The 20678-nt window shown below is 35.9% G+C and overlaps 1 protein-coding gene, 2 long non-coding RNA genes and 1 pseudogene across 4 annotated transcripts; 1 reads left to right on the top strand and 3 right to left on the bottom strand.

The window, feature by feature from the left end:
* Positions 1 to 2183: 2183 nt before the first annotated feature.
* LOC147568391 (secoisolariciresinol dehydrogenase pseudogene) lies at positions 2184 to 3422 on the bottom strand (annotated as a pseudogene). The gene has a single exon (XR_015231038.1). The product of XR_015231038.1 is annotated as a secoisolariciresinol dehydrogenase pseudogene (transcript).
* A 1724-nt stretch (positions 3423 to 5146) lies between these two features.
* On the bottom strand, positions 5147 to 14761 carry LOC147568389 (uncharacterized). The gene is made up of 12 exons (XR_015231037.1): positions 14573 to 14761; positions 14162 to 14455; positions 13153 to 13273; positions 11731 to 12085; positions 11527 to 11600; positions 10973 to 11055; positions 10577 to 10758; positions 9660 to 9909; positions 9061 to 9561; positions 8103 to 8160; positions 6055 to 6184; positions 5147 to 5409 (listed from the first exon to the last, which is right to left on the bottom strand). It is a non-coding gene; the product is annotated as an uncharacterized LOC147568389 (long non-coding RNA).
* On the top strand, positions 8582 to 10316 carry LOC147568390 (B3 domain-containing protein At3g11580-like). Its single transcript, XM_086654831.1, has 2 exons — positions 8582 to 9526; positions 9871 to 10316. Exons 1-2 carry the CDS (start codon positions 8737 to 8739, stop codon positions 10056 to 10058), a joined length of 978 nt encoding a protein of 325 aa, XP_086510957.1. The 5' UTR covers positions 8582 to 8736; the 3' UTR covers positions 10059 to 10316.
* A 3831-nt stretch (positions 14762 to 18592) lies between the features above and the next one.
* On the bottom strand, positions 18593 to 20169 carry LOC147568388 (uncharacterized). Its single transcript, XR_015238213.1, has 3 exons — positions 20087 to 20169; positions 19610 to 19708; positions 18593 to 19523 (listed from the first exon to the last, which is right to left on the bottom strand). It is a non-coding gene; the product is annotated as an uncharacterized LOC147568388 (long non-coding RNA).
* Positions 20170 to 20678: the final 509 nt, after the last annotated feature.

The raw sequence follows: 20678 nt of genomic DNA, 5'->3' as shown, positions 1-20678 counted from the left end.
GATCAAAAATGTAGAAGAACAACCTACTGACTAGAGAGGGAGTTTAGAGAGAGAGAGGGAGAGAATAAGCTTAATTCCTCTTTCTAATGATCTATCTAAGAAGAAAGCTTAAGAGACAAATCAATGAAATTAGTAGTAGTATTAGGTTGATGTTGCTATCTTTACCAGGGAAAATCATACTCCATTAATTCCTTCCACAGACTGCCCCTTTCCATGAACACTTCATCATGCTATTTCAAGCTTCAAGATTCACGGACTGGGTCATCCGTGGGCCAAGACAAAGACTCGGACTTGCCCAGTCCGGTGGGAGGCGCCTACAGTGGTCGGGCGTTATAAAGTGTCAAGTTAGTTAGAGAAGTTAGTTAGGAATTAGTTTAAGTTAGTTAAACTTATTGTTATTCTGTTTTTCTTTCTTTCTTCTCTCTACTTGTAATCTATATAAACAATACTTGTGATCAATAATAGTTAACACATTCAGTTCTAAACTCTTATAAACCCTAATAATCCAGCACAAAAGAAATGAACCCAGAAATTGTTAGAACATCCAATCTAGATACAAACGACAAGAATGGGTCACTAATGTTTGATTTTTTTTTTTTTTTTTTTGATGAAGTCTCTAATGTTTGATTTCAAGTGCTAAAAATTCAATAATGTCGAAACATAATTTTATCTCTTAGTTGCAGTATATAAGTCATTCATGTTTCTATAGCTTTTAAAGAAATAGAGATAGAAGGTCACCTATTTGACAAAAAAAATGGGCAATCTGCATAATAAGATCTTTAGGATATTTGATGATAAGAAACCCAAATCACAAAGTTTGATGCAATTTAAAGGAAGAAACTTCACTCATCAGATCCACAAGCAACAACCCAATAAATTTAATCAAATCAATAAAACCCAGAAGAGAAATTCATAAAAATTTGACAAAAATCAAAGATGAGCACACAAAGCTAGAAAGAGCAAGATCTAGGAGAAACTGTGAAAGTGTAACTTCATCTCTCTACAATCATTTTTCTGAGAGGGAATATCTTCTTCCAAATAATAAAGCACATCTCCAAGTATTGGAAGTGTTTGTAGACCTAACTTTTTCAACTGTAGAATGACAATAGGCAGATGGAACTTTAGTATTGATTAACTCAACCTTTTGGAAAATATGAAAAAATCGGCTACAAATTTTAAACAGCAATTATTAGTTTTGTCAAAATTTCGAAAGCAGATAGATTTTTTCTTCTTCATCTCTTCCAATCTCTAGCTACCACCTCAGACTGCACCTCCGGCCACTGCCGTCACAAGTTCCCTCCTTTGTCTTTGTTATCGTTATTCCCGTTTTCTTTTTTCAAGTCATTGCCAATTGTGATTTTTTGGCAACCATCACTGGAGCCCGGAAGGAATGATGGTGGAAGTTGGGGAAACAAAAGAGAAAAAATAAGCCGTAAAACATTTTGGCCAAAATTACGTCCTCTGAAAAAAAATTTCTTCTCTCTTCAAAATTGTGGGTTTGATTAATAAGCAAGTTTCTTGACAGTTGAAGAGCTGTAAAGGATTGTGGTAAGGCGAACTTTTAATCTATTCTATCCCAATTCAAGTATTGTCGTAATCATCTCTTAAAATTCTTTGTACAATTTGATACATGGGAAACCAATATTTTTAACTTTTTTTCATCTGTCTTTGCATAAGGACTTTTTTCTTTTTTTTGGATGTGGGAACGCCAAATAGAGGCGAAGAAGAATTTGCCGGCACATTGAACTAAACCTTAGAAAGGTGTTTTCCCAAAGTTTCAATCTCGTGAACTCGAAGCAGTACTAAAGAATTTAATATTGTATTTTCACATTTTCTACCAATCGGAGCGGCTAAAGACACCCTCAGTAATTGCTCTTCGCGTCCCATAGAGCAGATTGACCAAAGTCAATATCGTTTGACTCCAGACAGTTATTTAGTTAGGGTTTCTTGATCGAAAGAGGAATAGAAAGTTGATAAAAAGATATTTAGTTACGGTTTCTTGAGATCTTTAAGGGGTTGTGTAATCTTCACATCAATCCGAAGGTTGGGGAAGGAAGTTGGGGAACGGAGTTGGGGGAGGTAGCTAGTAGAAAGAAGGAATAGAACTTCTCATATGAGAATACCAAATTTTTAGGTGAAATGTCTACTTTAAAATATCACCATTTTGGAATCCACATCTGAAATGGTATATTTCTCAATATAATAAAGAGAAAGACATAAACAAGAAAGAACAAAAAAGGTCAAGGCCAAAATTGGATCGAGGACAGAGTCGATCAACATCTCACTTTTAGATGCCCGAAGATCTTAGGTGTTCACGACCGATTTGGTTCAACTTAGCTTTGGCCTGACTATCTTTTTTGATAAACAACCAACAACTTGCTCAAGCATTTATTCAGTGGAAAAAGTTGGGCAAGTACACAAAATAACATAAAAAAGATTACAACCCCAAATTAACAAATTTAAGAGATTTAGAGAGAGGAAGATTAGAACTACTACTACTACTGCACACTAGCAGTTACAGCAGTAGCAAAAGAAGGATTAGTAGTTGTAAATCCTCCATCAACAACAAGATTAAGGCCATTTACATACTTAGCCTCATCACTAACCAAATATAATGCTGCCTCTGCCACATCCTGAGCCCTTAAAACCTCCCCTTTTAAAACAGCAGCTTTATCACTTAATGCCTCCTCTAGTCTACTTGTTTCAACACCTCCTACTGCATTTCTCAGTAATGGTGTTGCTAATCCAAATGGAGATACACAATTAACCCTAATCCCATATTCCCCTAATTCAACACACAAGTTCTTTGCCAACCCGACTACCGCGTGCTTCGATGTCGTATACGAAATCGGGGTTAATCCTCCTTGTACCGATGCAATACTAGCAGTGAAAAGTATGGTTCCCTTTTTAGCAGGAATCATATACCTAGCTGCATGTTTAGCACCAAAAAATGCTCCAACTAGGTTAACATCCATTACTTTCTTGAAATCTTCGTATTTAGTATCTAGTAATGATACACGGAAATTGTTCACCATTCCAGCATTGTTGTACATTATATCTAGCTTTCCGTACTTCCTAACCGTCGTGTCAACTAGAGCTTCAACGTCTGTTTCCTTAGTAACGTCACAGTGAACGTAAGAGATGATTTCGCTAGTCGGATCAATTTCTTCACATAGGGTGTCTCCGAGGTTGTCTTGGATATCTGCAATGACAACTTTGGCTCCATGGCGAACGAATAATCGTGCTGTGCTCTCACCGATCCCGCTTGCTCCACCAGTTATAATTGCTACTTTACCTTCTAATCTCTTGGCAATGGGAGATTCAGAAGAACTCATCTTGAATGTAATGAAAAAAAGAGAAGAACCAAGTGAAAGATTTTAATGACTCAATGGTAGATAACACATATTGTGTATAGCTAGATATATACATCATAAATGAGAGAGAAGAATGAAAAAGTAAGGTACACGCCTTAATCGTTGTGTGAATAAACCAATTCGGACATACCATATCCCGAATGAAACACGAAAATTGTTTAAGACGGTTTAGATGGCTTCATATATATGCATCTCGAATATGCATCAAACGGAGTAGGATCCTTTGTTTTGAGATAAAAGGATGTCAACTTGTTAAACAATGTATTACTCCATATGTTAGCGATGTGTCCACATGGGTTAAGTTATTTAAATAGAAAACCCACCAACTACTTTTTAGGCCCAAATATAAGATACTGTCAATAGAAAATATATCAGAAAATGGTTAAAGAAACGACATAAACTCAACTCAGAACCGTTGATTATATTAGAAAATTGTAACAAAAGGTCTCTTGTTTGAGTCTATACATCTTATTTTAATTAGCAAGATAGATATAAACTACACCTTTTGATATTGTGAATGACAAAAGTCCCTTCAATTGTGCTGATTTATATAATACTCCGTAGTAGATTAAGGCGCATTCTGCTCGTGCTCCATTCATTTTTTGCAAGTAGTGTGGTATAAATAGGAGAGTTGAGTTATAAACTTGTGTAAGTAGTGTTTGATTGGGTCTTCCATGTCCAAGACTTGGCTCTATTAACTCCCTCGTGCTAGGCTTTAGCAAATCTTCATAACTTCAATTTCCCTTATACACTACTGTGAAGCTTGACTTAGTTTAACTAATACAGCCCACGAGACTTTTAAACTCTTCACATAAATACAACTACATCGCCTCCTCTGAAAAAAAAAAAAAAAAAAAAAATTTAATTGTTCAACATGTGCCTCGAACTCTTGATCTCTAAGGTGGAAAGATTAACCTCTTATCACTCAAACCAAGGGTTGTTGACTCCTCTGAAAAAAATCTTATTCTACATTGTATCAAATAGAGGTGTAAACTTTGCGTACAGACCGTCTTGTGCCTATTGGTTGGTTGGTTAGCGATGGGTTAGCGGGCGGTCAATCGGTTAACCATGACCGTCCACCAATTTTTTGGGATCGATCAGACACTAACAGTTATGACCATCAGGTGCCCATTGCCACTACTTGTCTCGGTCAAACAGATCTGAGTAGCAGTCTTCTGGGTCTTTTTCCCACCACTAGTATTGACATGCCAATATAATAAGCGAGCATCATACCCAAGAACAAAACGACTACATATAGGAAAAACCATGTAGCATGGCAGATGACATGGGACAAGACGTATGTGTTAAACAGACCATACTTGTGAGTCAGGGTCTAGAGTGAGAGGTGGTCCAACACCAGAAAGATCAAGGCGTTATCTATGGATGAACAAGTGGAATTTGAACACGTTTCCCCAGTGAGAAGGGCTACTTTGAGAATTGAGCCATCTTTACTCCCCTGTTCGCTTGGATCACCCCACTCTATTAGTGCATGTCCCCCGTTGGATGGGTCCACTTCTATGTTTTTTTTTTTTATTGAAGGTCCGCTTTCTATGTGGTTTTGTGATCTGGAATCTTTCGAACCCATTAAATTTTTTTACCCAAAGACAATTTGATCCTAGCTTCTTTGAATTCAAATTAGTTCAACCAATTGTATAATGTTCAAGATCTATTAAGTTGTGATTAGCACGCACCCAATTGGCACTGTCATTCCTATTGTGAAATTTTCATAAACAAAACAAAACAAAACAAGATGAACAAAAAGAAATAGAGAGTTTCTTTGGCTCAAGTAAGAGGCAAATTGATATATTAGAAAATGAATCTTTGTTTTCCATTAACATGTTTTATCAGCAAAACAACCCAAATAACAACTTCGTCCCTCCATGGATTCTAAAGCCAATGAAGACACAATCTAAACTTTATTTCTCATGGTTGCTGCGCTCATTTTGTTCTGTTCGCCCTTAATACCCACAACTTGATCTTCTCTTTTTCTTTATAGAGAGAAGATAATCGTTTCAAACCTGATTTTTGTTTTTCACTTCAGTCATGTAAATAACATTTGTAATTTTAAAACCTGGGCTAAAGAACTAATGAAGAAGAAGATGAACAAAGGGGAAAGTATTTTGTGCCCATCCATATATAATGGGTAGGGTTGAATCAATTTTATGAACCAAAATAACCACTACTTACAAGGCCGGCCCCAACATGTGGGAGGCCCTAAGCGAAACTAAAATATGGGGCCCTAAGCGAAACTAAAGGTGGCATCGATCTCATGACATCTCATACAAAGTTTAAGCTCTTGAATCACTGAGCTATGATTTTATTTATGTCAAAATCCCTTCAAAACGTAATTATTATTCCAAAAATAACATACATCATTCGATATATAAGGCCCTTGACTACGTCGGGGTCCAAAGCGACCGCTTTGGTTGCTTTGGGTCCGGGCCGCCCTTGCCTACTTAGGTTTAGGCCCGTTGGAAAACAAAAAGGTGGAAGTGGTTGTTTTGGGGTCAAATACAAGAGCGGGGGCCCTTTTGGCCATGGGACCCCGGAGTTAATCACATAGATGTGGCGCCAATAAAACTTCTCTCTCTCTATCACTAGTCTATAATCACTTGTAAACCCCCACTAGAGGCCAGAGGAGATAGAGATTGAGATAGAGAGAGACAGAGTCAAGAACTACCTTGCCAATGCTTATAGGTATAACTCACTGGTATTATGCTTCATTTAGTTGACAAAGCTATGTGAATGCTTATGAAGTTCAACTATTGCAGGCAACATGATCTCTAGCTAACTTGTCAAAACATAGTTACCTGTCACATAGTCAAAATCATATTTACCTTGTTATCCTGTAGGGTCATGGAAAAAAGTCCAAAATAAAAAATAAATCAGGTTTGAAGTACAAACTTAATATAAAATAAATAAAAGAGCTATATTTTTAATATTTGTTTTTTCTTGTACAAATACACAAATGTATGACTAATGTTTTGATTGTTTAGTAATTGTTTAGTAAATGTGTAGGTATGTGTAAGAATAAGTTTGTTTTATACGCAACACAAGCCAAAATACGTGAAGTTCAACTACAAAATGTACAGAGTTATTTACGGTTTGTTTAATGCAATGAAGTAACGATGTCATGTACAAATGATTTTTTTTAGTGAATCCCAAAAATAGTAGTATATGCAAAAATGATTTGTTTGGTACATTTCAAAATTTGTACTTTTTTGGAATTTAAGTCTATTTTGTGTTAAAAGTAGACTTATTGTGCTATTAGGGTCCATATTTTGGACTTTTACCCTATTTTGTGTTAATAATAGACTTATTGTGCTATTAGGTTCCATATTTTGGACCTTCCCCCAACACTTTTCATCAACCATACTCAAAACTTTGTACAGGGTTACAATTTCTATGAATTTAACCACAAAACTTCAAACTAAGACTTAACACCAAAAATTGAAGTCTAAAGAAAAAGGTCAAACTAAAAACTTTTGAATGATTTCTCATATATACTGTTTTTTTTTTTCACTCGAAGCCAATATCATTTATTACGTGACAGTACAATTATCTGCCTATAACATTATCGGCATCATATTGGTTATCACATACGACTACACCTAGTTCCTAATATCTCAGGGTTGGCCATGCTACTGGCCCACACAATAGCATGTTCACCCTGGACCAAATACATTTTTAGGGTTTTGTTGGAAGAGAAGTGGCCATGAATCCACCTGTAAAACTTGAGATTGGGTTTTGTCTCAAACTAACATGCAATCCTAAAAAAATTCCAAAAAGGACCAAGTTTCTGATAACATCAATGGGACAAAAAGTTTGATTAAGAAGCAAATAAAAACTAATGATTTTGTGAGGATAGGATTGAAACACCAAATCTTAGAGAGAGAAAGTATGAGGAAGAGAAGAGGAAGACTACTACTACAAGTATCTGAATATATCTTATCTTATATTCTATCTTTATCTATATTGGGAAAGTAAGGGATCTCTGAATTTTTGGCAGATCCAAGTGCAACCATGATCCTCACCTTCTATAAGGAGTAAATAAATATGAAATGTCCTCCTCAATTGAAGGCCAATAGGCCCAACACCAATAATGTAGGTCATGACTCATGTGTGTCATGAACAAGAAAATCTAAATGTACAGACTTTGAAGTCTGTACAAAATCCAACAGCCCGACATGGCGCGATAAATTTTGGATTAAGTTAATCTTAGATTTTCTCATACTCAATAGCATCGAGATCTGAAAGTTAAATAAGATAGAGGACGACTTCAAAGCAAGAGTTTATATGTACAAACTTTGTGAAGTATGTACAGATAGACATGTTGTCGTCAACAACCCTTGACTAGAGTTGTTACCAAGTTAGTTTTCACCTTCTAGCCTTCTTAAAAAGTATACTGACCTTTCCAGAAAAGGGTTGTCATAGACTATATTACGAATTATTACGAGTTATAGTTACCGTACTCCCCGTTTTCAATAGTTAGGAGTTATAGTGACCACGAAGATTGGCATGTGAATCCCCGTTTTCAATATTACGAGTTATAGTTAAAGTATTCCAATTACTAAGTTTAATTAGATAAATGGTTGAGCTTATCTAATTTCTAACCCATTTATCAAAGTTAAAGATGAAAATGTTTTGAATCTAGAGTCCCTTTCATATACGTCACTTTAGACCCAAGGAAGCAATCTCCTTTAATAAAACATGCAGTTAATTACATACCTGGGAGCAGAAGTTTTCATAATGATGATGGTGAAAATGATATATTACTCCTGCAAAACTATAATCACACACCAGGTTATTCTCACATCAGATAAGTAAATCTTGATCACGTCAGAAATTCCTTTTAACAAGCATTTTATATTCTAACTTTATTAGCTGTAAATAAATATATATATGGTCATATCAACAACAACTACCCAAAATTTCCTTCTACCCAATTTCTCTCTCTCTCTCTCTCTCTCTCTCTCTCTCTCTCTCTCTCTCTCTCTCTCTTTTTTTCTCTCTCTAAAACTAAATGCATGTTTTTCAACATTTTTTCATCACAAGACTCCCTCGACTTTTGCTTGTTTTTCCACCAATCCCATAACTTGTTTTTATAGGAATTCAGTATTTTAAGTAAAAATGTCAGTCTTTAATTAAGGTAACTTCTTTTACACCCTTTAAATATAATAAATGATTGATATACGTCCATCACGCCAAATCCTTAAAAGTACTACTTCTCTTTTGCACTTTCACCAACAGACCACAACTTCCCTTTTCTCTTACACTCTTTCTCACTCTTTCTCTCTCTTTCTCTCTCTACAAGTTAGAACAGAGAGAAAAACTCACAAGACAACATTCTGAAAACTCAACAATGTCTAGGAATAACCAGTTTATCTCTTCAGATCAATTTCATGAAGGATTCTGGACTACTCAACCCAATTTGGATTCAACCCAAATTAATCCATATTCAAGATTCCAAGATTCAATTGTCCCTGATCATCATCATCACCAAGGAACCCAATTTCATAATCCCCAACAAAATCATCAACTTGTTTGGCTACCCACTAATTTTAACACTCAAGGAAATGTTTCTCTATCTAACTATCAAGCTCATTCTCTCTCTAACTTCCAACAACAACAACAACAAATAGAAGAAGATGAAAAACAAAATGAAGAAGAGGAAGAGAGAGAGTACCTGTTCGAGAAGCCATTAACACCGAGCGACGTTGGTAAGTTGAATCGACTTGTTATACCAAAACAACACGCAGAAAAATACTTCCCACTTGGTGGAAATGACTCTCTACTGAGTTTCGAAGACGAGTCAGGTAAACAATGGAGATTTCGTTACTCGTATTGGAATAGTAGTCAAAGTTATGTCTTGACTAAAGGCTGGAGCCGCTATGTTAAAGAAAAGCAGCTCGAATCAGGTGACATTGTGGCTTTTGAGCGACTCCCAGGTGAACGGTTATTTATCAGGTGGAGACGCCGTGCCACTACTACCACCGCCACCGCGGTGGTCCAAGATGGCGAATTGGCACAAGTTGTGCCTAATTCTACAGCTCCATGGACCCAATCTTTCTACTCTGCTCATCCTTATCCTTCACACCCTCATCATATTAATAATATGCAAATATTCTACCAAACCCCCTATCTCCATGCAGGTACTAACTACTAACTACACTATATCTCTTTCCTCCTAAAAAGAAAAAATAATAATTTAATAAATTTATTATATTTCAAAAAATTAATATAATCTTTTATAACACGGGAAGTTCGAAAGGCGGAACATCCCACCAGAATTGCTATAGGTGCTTCGTTCTATTGTGAACCCTCCACAAAATTTGGCAGCAGGATATGCCTATAGCGAATACAGGGCCCGCCTTTGAGAATTTCCCATACAGTTTTACTGAGGAAATACTGAAAGATCAAACAAATCTATCTATAGTTATACTCTAGTAGTAATTTAAAGTTACTCTCGCCGTTTAACTGTGATTGGAATTTGCAGCGGAACCAGTTGCTCAAAACACGACAATACCAGAAGTGCCTGTAAATTCAAGAAGATTGAGATTATTTGGGGTTAATTTCGATTGCCAAATTGATGAGGAGTCTGAGCCATCTAGTAGCGACTATTTGTCCCAAAGTGAAGCTCAAATTTCATCATATTCAACAAGTTTATGGTCCGGACCCCAATAGGAAGTGATGGGTAGTTGTTTTGGAGGATCAAATGTAAAAATGAAAATCCAAGTACTTTCTCAAACACCATCCTGTGTGGTCCAGCATAAAGTTCAGGTTTGGTGCAGACCGTGCGGTAAAACCAGCCCCTTCCGGTTTGCTTGTTTTGGTGATCAGCAGGGAATGTAGCTTAACATGCAAGTTCTTTATTCAACTAGTGCATCAAAGTTAATATCTTGTATGTTTTTGGATCGATCAATGAAAAAAATTTATTGAAGACGATGTAGCATCATGCTTCATTACAAAAATTAAGCTCATAAAAGGTTTGGGTAATGAACAATCTTTAGGGGCTATTTAGGTAATGAAGGGTGCAAAAGCATATGAAAATAGGAGCCACGAACAAAAGAAAAAGATTTTGTGAAGAAAATGAGCGACCTCTCAATTCTTCTAAATTCGGATGCAAAACTTGACTGGCAAAAGAAACTTCACGCCTCTTAAAGTCTCATTACGTAGTCAAGTAGTGTCGGCAAAGGAATTACCTCCTAATGGCTCAGGAGGCCAGTCTCTTTCAAATAGAAATTCCACTTACAGGTTCCAACTACAATAACTCCCAAGCTGCTATGAAAACTATGCACCCATAAACCTTGTTTTCTTTTTCCCAAAGTTCATGTGCCAATGTTCATATATCCAACTGATTGTAACTAATTAACGATCTCTTCACCTGTAAAATTTGTCATTCCGCTTAGGTACAAATTCTACTAGCAGCCATATAGTACCCCTAAACACAAAAGCACAACCTAAAATAAGCACCATCCAAATTTTAATGATTGTTCAGGTGGGTTGGTTGAATGTGTTTGTTCTTTGTGAAACTTGAGGATGAGTGAAAAATAATTCAGATGAGGTGAAATTAAAGGAATGGGTAATATGTAACATACCAAGAAGACTTCACATGATTCCAGTCAAGCAAGTGTTGATGTGACCTCCCGGATTTTGATTGAGCAAGGGGGGCAAGGCCTTCCTACAAAACAAAAACCTCTACATTCTTCTGTATCAAATTTTATTGGTCAGTTCGAGTTGACTAAATTGACTCCATCAGTGACCGCCGCTTCTTAATTTCAATAAAATACGAGATTAAAACAAAAAAATGACAAAATACGATCAATTAGAGAGTGAAAGTAAGAATTGCAGTGGCACAAAAAGAAAGTTGCTGTCACAGAAAATTGATTTTCTTTTTTGGAGACTGATTTTAGGGAGAAATACAAAGCGAAGTAAGAGTAAGGATAAAAAAAAATCTGAACTAAATCAACTTCTATAACTACGAACTAGTTTTAGAGAAAATAAGATCCACAGTCAAAACACCCCTATAATAGAGACAAATTAGGAGATTATTAGGATCATCTACCTTTTCTCACAAGTTCCCAACCTTACAAAAAAAAAATGCTCCTTAGCTGTCCAATAAACAGAAATGAAAGGAAATGAAATTTCTAACCTGGTTCTGGTACAAAAATCCATGCTATTGTTCCATGTTGGAAATGATTTTGATCAGATTAACATGGCGGGTCCCTGCTAATATGAAATATACTTATAGAACATAAAACCATAACTACCAAAACAGTCATCTTCCTTTTTCAAGCAAAAATGTCACATGTGAACAAGAGAGATTTGGAGGTGGAAGGAGAGAGAGTCAATTAACCTTTATGCTTTTGTGGATCCACTTTCTTGGTAGGTCCTCTTAGTGTTGGGTCCACCAACCAACAAGTTCTCTTCCTTCTTTTAAGAAAATAATGATAGACTTGACCCAAGATGACTTCATATAAGAATTGCCAATGCTCTCAATTGTATATCTTTGATAACCCTTTCTTTTTTATATAAGCTAACAAGCCTTCAAGGGGCATTAAAGATGGTGGAGATTAGTCCTTCGGATCTGCTAGACTTGACCCCAATATATTTTCTGTACTATTTTGTGAACATGGAGTGGTATTATTTTTGGGCAAGCTATTATAAAACTTTTTTAGTTCTTATCCAACCAATACCCTTCTTGCCTTTGCCTGTCAAAACAAAAAATAAGAACCAAAACTGATCCCTGGTATGAATATGATGAAGTGGACAATACAAAACATAGTACTAATCTTAGTGAACATCCACATGACAAGATTGAATATATATCCACTCCATTTGTAAAAACAATACATTAAAAAAAGAAAGTTAGGTTCCAATCTTTCTTATACTAAGCTATTACCATTGGCTCAAGAAACGTCTAGAAGAGTTTATCAAGTGATTACCTCTAAAATCAGAGCAAAACGCCATCATGGTTATGGTCTACGACGAGAAAACAAGCCCAAGCAGGCCAATGAGGAAGATGAAGATGAGCAAGTATGCATGATGATGCCCTCTTAGTGGTCATCAGGTAGTAGAGCAACTTCATCAGTATACAAGGATTTTATATATGCAATCAAATTATTGCAATAGTAATGTTCCAACTTTCTGAATTTCCACTTGTTTAACCCGTCGAGAATTTTTTGTTATACATGTAGCCCATCTCATCAGTGTGTAAATATGTAATATGAATTCCAAAAAGTGATGACCAATAATGATACATACATTACTAAAGTTCGGTACTGCTGTGAATCTGTGATCATAGGGGTATGTATAAAATGTTTTTAAATTTCGTTTCTTTATGATCAATTTCAAATTAAAGAAACTCTAGAGAAACATTCGCTGAGTAATTTCAACCTGCTTTGTTTATGAGAAATTTTGTAGGTTTTTTATATTAGTACCAAAAACAAAATTGTTAGGAACTTGAAAGCGGAACCGTAACTTTTAGTAGGTTCCCTATACTGGATAGCTTCCTACCCAGGTACACCTGCTCTTGGGACCAAAATAACAATTATCGATTTTCAATAGGATTATACAATAGAACGACCTAATATAAACACCATTTCAATTTCACTAATTGCTTTGTGGGTCCCAGTTGAATCTTATTTCTTTTTACCGCAGCTGTTAGTGATAAGTTTTCGATGGTAGAATTGTGACATTGAGGGGAAAGAGCAATTTCAAAGAGAATTTTGTTCCTGAGGTGAGGAATGAGGATAATGGGAAAGAGTAAGTAACATACCAAAAAAAGGACTCCCGCTCCTTCAAGAAATGTCAGTCAACCAAGCATGAAACCTCACTGTATTCTGTTGATATGACTCCCTGCGATTTGATCCAGCATCTACTTTTCTACCTGGCCACTCCTACAAATAAATTCCCAGATTCATCTGTATCAAAATGAACTTTTTAAAGCAGTAAAGACAAACCAACTTTAATTATTAAATAATTAGACATGACTATAAAATAAGATAGTTGAACATGATTAAGTAGGAAGTCATAGTGGGAGTTGTTGTAGCACATCTGTAAAGCCAAGGAGGAACCGGCTCGGCTACAGACACTTAAGTTCTTGTGCATTAGAGAAATTGAAAAACTAGCTCTTATGCGGATTCGTTTTTGTACGGAGAGGCACTGTATAATTGTATTTGGCTCCTAATATTTCAAAAAATTAGAGATTTAAAAAGAAACGAAGCCCGCTGACATGATTAGATAGGTCTACCTCCAATTCCGGCCCAATGCCGAGTTAATTGGGTGGATCAGACGATTCCAACTACTTGGCCTTTAGGTGAATAAGAGACTAAGGTGTAATATTAAAAAGAAAAGAAGTTTCAAAAAGGTTAAACACAAAGTGTATCTCAGTACTTCCAACGAGGGCTAATAATATATCACATTTGAGTTCTTTTCAAGCATGCATCTCTATTTTTTCTCAAGACGAGAAATTTAACACAAAAGTGAAAATATAATGTCAAATAAGAGCATGCCTAGACATAAACCATTATTTTCCACATCAGCTCGGGAAACTATAGAACTTTTAGGTTGTTTTCTATGACAAAGAAATGTGTAATAAGAAAGCCCGCACATTTTCATCAGTTTACATAAACTATTTTTTCGGGTCATCACAGAAATTTTTCCTATACAAACTACACCTTTAACCTACTAATGGCACTAAAAGGAGTGCGCCTACAATTGGAACTAATTTGATTCTTACAATGATATGATTTTTTTAAAAGATAAAATGGATAGCAAAAACTTACCAAAAGTATAATGTCAGGTTTGGAGATTAGAATGACTCATAGATCTTTGCTCACAAGTTCACCGATTTTAACAAGGTCTTGAATAAACACAAATGAAATTATGAACCTATTCTGCTGCAAAAATCCATGTAATTTTCCAATGTTGCAAGTGAATTTGAGCAGATTAATATAGTATATCCCTGTTAATATGAAATATCAACTGTAGAATGTAAATCCATAAGTCATCTTCCTTTCTCAAGCAAAGAAGTGTGGAACAGAGAGATTTCGAGGTGGAGCGACAGAGAGACCTTCTTACTGCTGCAGAGTGGACACAAACTTACACAAATAGCGTAATGATTAATTAAACATAAAATGTAATGGATGAGATAAACGGATTAAATCAGAACGGCATATACCAAAGGCTCGTCATACCTTGAAACATTAATACCATGCGAGGATGACAAGATAAATGGTTTAGTGTCTGAAGATGCAACTTTCATTTTCTTCTTCGCAGTCATTCCTTATTTCCTTCATTGTAGTAATACCATGAAACATGTAACGGAACCTTATGGATGGTTCAGTCTACTATGACCCAAAGAAAAAAGATGCCCGGGTTGTGGACTGTGACAAAGAAAAATTACTGTTAAGTTGTTTGCAGAGAAATCATCGGAGCACATTCCAAGGAAAATTCGTTCAAGTGTATCACCTGCCAATGTGACCGAGAGCAATGGCCAGTTCATGTCTCCTGAAAATTGAACTTACCCGATTCTTACCCTAATCTTTTTTACCGTCAGAGGCAATACACAAACAACTCATTGAAATGATAATGTGGGATGCCAGTTATGAAGATTACAAACTCCTTGAATAGTAAAATAAAATTTTAACCTATAAGCTAAAACTGGGTAAGAACAGTGAACCGGTTCTTGCGACTCTCGAGGTTCACAAGGACAAATCCATCAGTGGGTCTGTCAAGCATTCCATGGGAACTGTTCTTATCTCGTATCCGTACCCTGATATTTCAGTTCCTAGCCAAGTATTAGACATCAGACTTCTCCGCAGTTTCTGATTTGATTTCCCCTGTTCGAGCTCCATAGTTTCATCTGCTCCTGAAGCAATTGTTGTCGCCTTTTTATTTAGCACAAACATATTGGTCCAGCACTTTGTTCATCCCACGACACGCCTGAAGCGTTTGCTTCATCACATATTGTGACTTTGGTCCCAGTAAGAGTTCATTTTAAGGAGACTACGCTAAAAACTGAAGCAGTTCCATTGTATCTCCGAAATCAGACCAGAAAGTGTTCGTCGGTAAATAGGAATATAGTGTCAGTAACTCAGTGATTTTATCAATGAGAAATGTAGTGTCGGAACAGTAAGAGGGACATGCAAGATTACGTTCTACAATTCTGCTAAAAGTTCTTGTTGTATCTCTAACATAACTTGCTACAATCATCAAGAGCAACTCAGTTGTTTAAATTATAATGTTAGAATTTTATGAGAAGCATGTTAGTCGCGAAAAGTCAGCCATAACAGAGTAAAAAAAAGAGCTTAAGAATAGGATTTGCTTTATACCCGAAACATAAAAGGCCAGTATAGCATTGTTCAGATTAAATTTCTTTGGACTAAAAGTTTTTGCTTATTAGCCCAACCTGCAGGTCTCTTGAGTTTTAGTTGGTAATGGAAGTGTCGAGAAACGGTAATGATTGCATGCCCGCATATCAAAAATTCAAATGTTAGTAACACTTGAAAAATGATCAACCTGGCAAGATAGTGATTTCACCCATGCATTTTTGTCTACGCCAAGCCATCCGGTTGTAAACCAAGATGTTTCCGGTAAGGAACTCCATAGTTTTATGCCCAACTCCAAAACCCAGGCTGTGTCAAGTAAGGACTTGACTACACCATCAGTGCAGTCCTCCCTAGCAAAGATTGATTTAATTGCATCCTCATTTCATCTAGTCAGTGGTAGGACAGGATTTTGGGGCTACGATGAATGGTTACACCATTGTCAGGGGAAGCGCAGGTAGAGAAAGCACGGCAAGCCACAATGAATAGTTTTAGTATTATACCCCAACAAGTCATGCCTCTTTGAACATTTCTTCCTTGGAAAACCCCAGTTATGCAGCATGTGATTTGTATGTACCACTTTCTTGCAAAAAAAATTACTCCTACTTCTACTAGGGTTTCATAGTTTCATGACAGCCATGGATGAAGTGCAGCAAAAAAGTCCATGGCCATGCTTTTAAAATTTTATGCAGAACTGAAAAAAACATTTCTGAAGCAGTTAAAACTTAAAAGTGTCATCATCTAGTAAAAGAAGCAACATTTCGAGTTCAATATTTGGCAAAAAGGAGACGGCCACAATTTGATTGCATCTCTTTTACTTTTGAGTGCCTGTCAATTTTTCTCGTCTAATAAATTTAGGGATTTCATGAACATTACAAAATTTTCCCCAACTCAGCGCTGGTGTTAACACCGATCATCATCCCCTATATATAATTCTGTTTGACATGAACCTATCCCTTCGCAGTAGCAAGAGATTGATTTATGTAATTCACTCTCTTTCTTTCTCGAACATTCTTCTTTGAGTGTTATAAGTAACCCACCCAGACACCAACAACCACCTCCAATTACAGTAGCAAACAGACTAAATTAAGTAGTTTTCCCTCCCTTTGTCTCTCGTTACTTAGTTTTGCAGTCTTCTTTCATTGTAATTAAACAAAAAATCCACCAATAACCAGGCCCACAAAATTCTCATTCAAAATAAACCTAATTCGACCTTGAAAAAGCACATTCAAACCCAAATACCCCCCTCCCCCTACCCAACCTCATCCCACACACACACACACCGAATTTTAGTTTATAGAAACCCTAATCCAAATTGTTCTCTTAAAGGACATCACTAAAGACAATGCCATACTACAAAATTTATAATGCATGCATTCAACTATAACCTAACTCACTTATTACTCATCAGCTTGAAACATAATCTATAACCTAATTCACAAGAGTCGGGTTTAAACTGGAAATTCAAATTCACCAAAATGAACAATATCTACTTCAAATACTTTGATCGATCCTAATCTTCAATTATACGTAAGGAAATCTAAAGGCAACGTATAACAATTTAATTTAAAACATAAAGAGTCGGAATCTTTTTTAATCGAAACCCTAGAATTCTATAGAACAAAACACAATCTAATCTTTTGTGCCCAATAGTAATAACTTTAAAAAGTTGTACTAATCAAGAAACTAAAAATACAACAAATGAAAAGGAAAACAGATGCCAGAATGAAAAATCAGAACGAAGGATGAATGAATTACCTTGAAGCGGTGAAGGTTTACTAGTGAAATTACTCGCGAAGATTATAAGGATAAGAATGGAAATATTTCTTGTTTGATTTTTGTTGATCAGAGAAACATAAATGGATCGATTATAGAGAGAGAGGAGGAGGAAAGAGAGAAGAAATGGTGGGAAAGGAAGATGAAATATTTCGCGCGCTATATCTGTCTGTTTCAGAGACTTGGAAAGAATGCAGAACTTTTACGTGGCTGTCATCCAAAAAGGGTGAACTGACAAACTGTTAATAAAGGCCGATGATGCCTTGGGATGGTAAACTGGTTGGCAATACAACGAACTAACGAAGGGACGCTCTATAGGGGCCCAAAAATTGTCATAGGCCCCTCTGTCGCTTCGTCGGAAGCCCCGGACAGGGCAATCCAAGGGAACTTGGACTGGCTCGGGGCTGTTTTGTGTAGGAGACGTGTTTAAGATATGACGTTGTGTACTTTTGTGCACGGCTTTTTTTTTCTTTTTACTTTTGTCCACAATAATTTTCCAAAAGAATATTTTGAATAGGGGTAATTTCTAGAAAGGTCAAAATAATATTGAAAACGAGTAGAAAAGCACAAAACATTTGAAAATTATTATTCAGGTCAAAAAGTGTGCAAATACTAAAATACCTTTTTTTGTCATTTTGTGTAACTAAATTCCTTTATTTTTCTTTAAATTTTAAATCGATATAACTTTTGTTTGAGATGTCGGATTTCTATAAAAATTATATGTTTAGAAATGATTTTTCATTAGCTTTCTAACAAGATCCACTTTCAATACTTTTTTTCAAAAAAAAAAAAAACCCAGAAAAAAACGGCGTTTTTTCCTTTACGTTTTTCTGCAAACGTGTTTGCAACAATCTGTTATGCAAACGTGTTTGGAACAATCTGTTATGCAAACATGTGTTTGCAAACAAGTTCTGCAAACATGTGTTTGCAACAATCTATTCTGCAAACATGTGTTTGCATAATGTAAACTGCAAACAGTGTTTGCACAATATAGACTGCATACATGGTTTGCAAAATATAGACTGCAAACATGATTTGCAAAATATAGACTGTAAACATGATTTGCAAGCTTTGCAGAATATTATCTTGGGTTGTATATCTTGCAAACTCGATTTGCAAATCGAGAATATAAATAAGATTATGTATCTGTGAAATCTTGAGTTTCGAATTGATTTCATCATTCATCTTATAAAATCGCGATATGGATCCTTTTTGAAAAAAAAAACTAGAGAGAAGAAAAAAAGATTGACCAACAACTCATTCCTTTCTTGCATCAGAAGAATAAGAAAAAAAAAAGGACAACCGTTCAAACGATTAATTGTTAATAATCCCACCAAGACAATAACAATAGTAGTTTATATAACATCTCTAATTCAACATTTATAGCAAATTGAGTTTGAAATTGCGACATTCAAATCCATCAAAGAGTTTGTGAGCACAAACTCATGAACCTCCCTTCCCTTTGGCCTTCCTACATCCGGAATCGAAAACTCGGCAAAAGCACACTTAGAAGAACTACATAAGTATCAATGTTTATGCCAACTGAGTCTCTTGTCTGTGGTATATAAAACATTATGCAACACCCTCTCCTCTCTTTTGCTTTACCAATCCAACCTTGCAACCACTCAAAGAAACAACATTTCTTTATCTCATCTGTTCAAACATCTTCTTAGCATTATCAAGTAAGCAAGACCTGGTAAACCCTTTAACTAAAGCACTTCCAACGTACAAATTTCTCAAGAATCCAAACTTCAAAATATGTGCTGCAAGCATTGTTGTTGTATGACCAAGACGAAAATGTTATGTGCATTTTATTCACATGTCAGACAAGAAAATATAGTTCCCACTTCCCAGAAGATAGGAACCTCAGCTTTCATCCCTGATGCGCAAACTTTGTTAATTGTGGTGCAGACAACAATATTAGGTATCCCAGCCCCAATCGCAGCTTGTCGAGCTGGATCTTGGCCCAAATTTGCACTCTGGACGTTACCAAAGAAGACCTCTTGCACAAAAGATGAGTCAACAGTTGCCCTCTTAAGAGCACCTGTAGATTAAAAGTGACCATTTCAGAGTTATGTTGGATGTACTCGCAGATAAAAAAAAGTGATATTCGATCCAATATAAGCTTACTCTGGATAGCTATGGCACCAAGCTTGGTGGCTGGTAGGAATGATAGAGTACTAAGAAATCCTCCCATTGGTGTACGAGCAATACCAACTATACAAACATCTGGGCCAAATATACCAAGAAAAAAGATCAGGCAATAGACTTCTTGAAACACTAGCTTCCTAACTAAATTCAAAATTTAAACGAATTTATTTTCCTATAAAGAACAGAAAAGAACACCTTATCAAACTACCAAAAGTATATTCATTTGGTTTATATCAAACAGAAAAAACGTTTTGATTTTTAAAACATATTGAAAAAATCGAACTCCAAGCTATTGAATTTTTTATTTGTACGTAATCAAAAACATGGCAGACATCTGAAGTTAGATTCGTACTACAACAGTCAACAACCATACATATAATTCAATTAAATATTGACATATAGATCTTATAATGCTCATAATCATATTTGCCTCACAATCTATAAATAAGCACTCACTTGATAGTTCACTGATGATATACAACTTCTTGGGTAGTCTTCTTCATTGCAAGAACTGTTTCTGGTTTCCCACTCATCCAAGAACTAGCTCTGCTGACACGTTCTATGTGAATCTTCGCCGGTCCTTAAGAACCATAGTCTTCCCTATTATGCAACAATGTCTTCTCCAAGCTTGCTACTTATGTGTCTGTACAATAAACCAATTAAGATAGGATGAAATCTGCACATTACAAATTGCAACATCAAATGAATATTGAGTTTTAGAAATCAAAGTGTTAACTTGCATCCCGACCCTTTGGTCTTTCAGGACTAGAATCCTGGCGAGGGCGAAGAATAACAATAAATGAATAATAAGTCAGTGCTTAATCGAGCAAAACATGGAGCAATTCACGGCTTATCGAACACTTTCCGAGCAGATCCCATATCACGAGACATGATACAATTCCATGTGGTTGCATTTTTCCAGACATTTTATCGAACACCTTCTGAGTAGATTCCATATCACTAGTTCGAGCATAAAAATTTATCATAAAGGTGTTAGATAATACTAAATTCGTACATAATCCATTCTTAGTTGAGAGTTGGAACTACT

The sequence above is a fragment of the Eschscholzia californica genome, unplaced genomic scaffold, assembly GCF_041429995.1.
Source record: "Eschscholzia californica isolate CP2 unplaced genomic scaffold, dmEscCali1.0.p SCAF_1, whole genome shotgun sequence".
NCBI lineage: Eukaryota > Viridiplantae > Streptophyta > Magnoliopsida > Ranunculales > Papaveraceae > Eschscholzia > Eschscholzia californica.
The sequence above is the reverse complement of the archived record's forward strand: the minus strand, read 5'-3'. Positions and strand labels throughout refer to the sequence as shown.

Excerpts from the sequence above, each read along its gene's own strand:
- LOC147568390 (XM_086654831.1), top strand. The coding sequence starts at position 8,737 with ATGTCTAGGAATAACCAGTTTATCTCTTCAGATCAATTTCATGAAGGA. Across the intron at positions 9,527-9,870 it reads AACCCCCTATCTCCATGCAG|CGGAACCAGTTGCTCAAAAC; the intron begins GTACTAACTACT and ends TGGAATTTGCAG.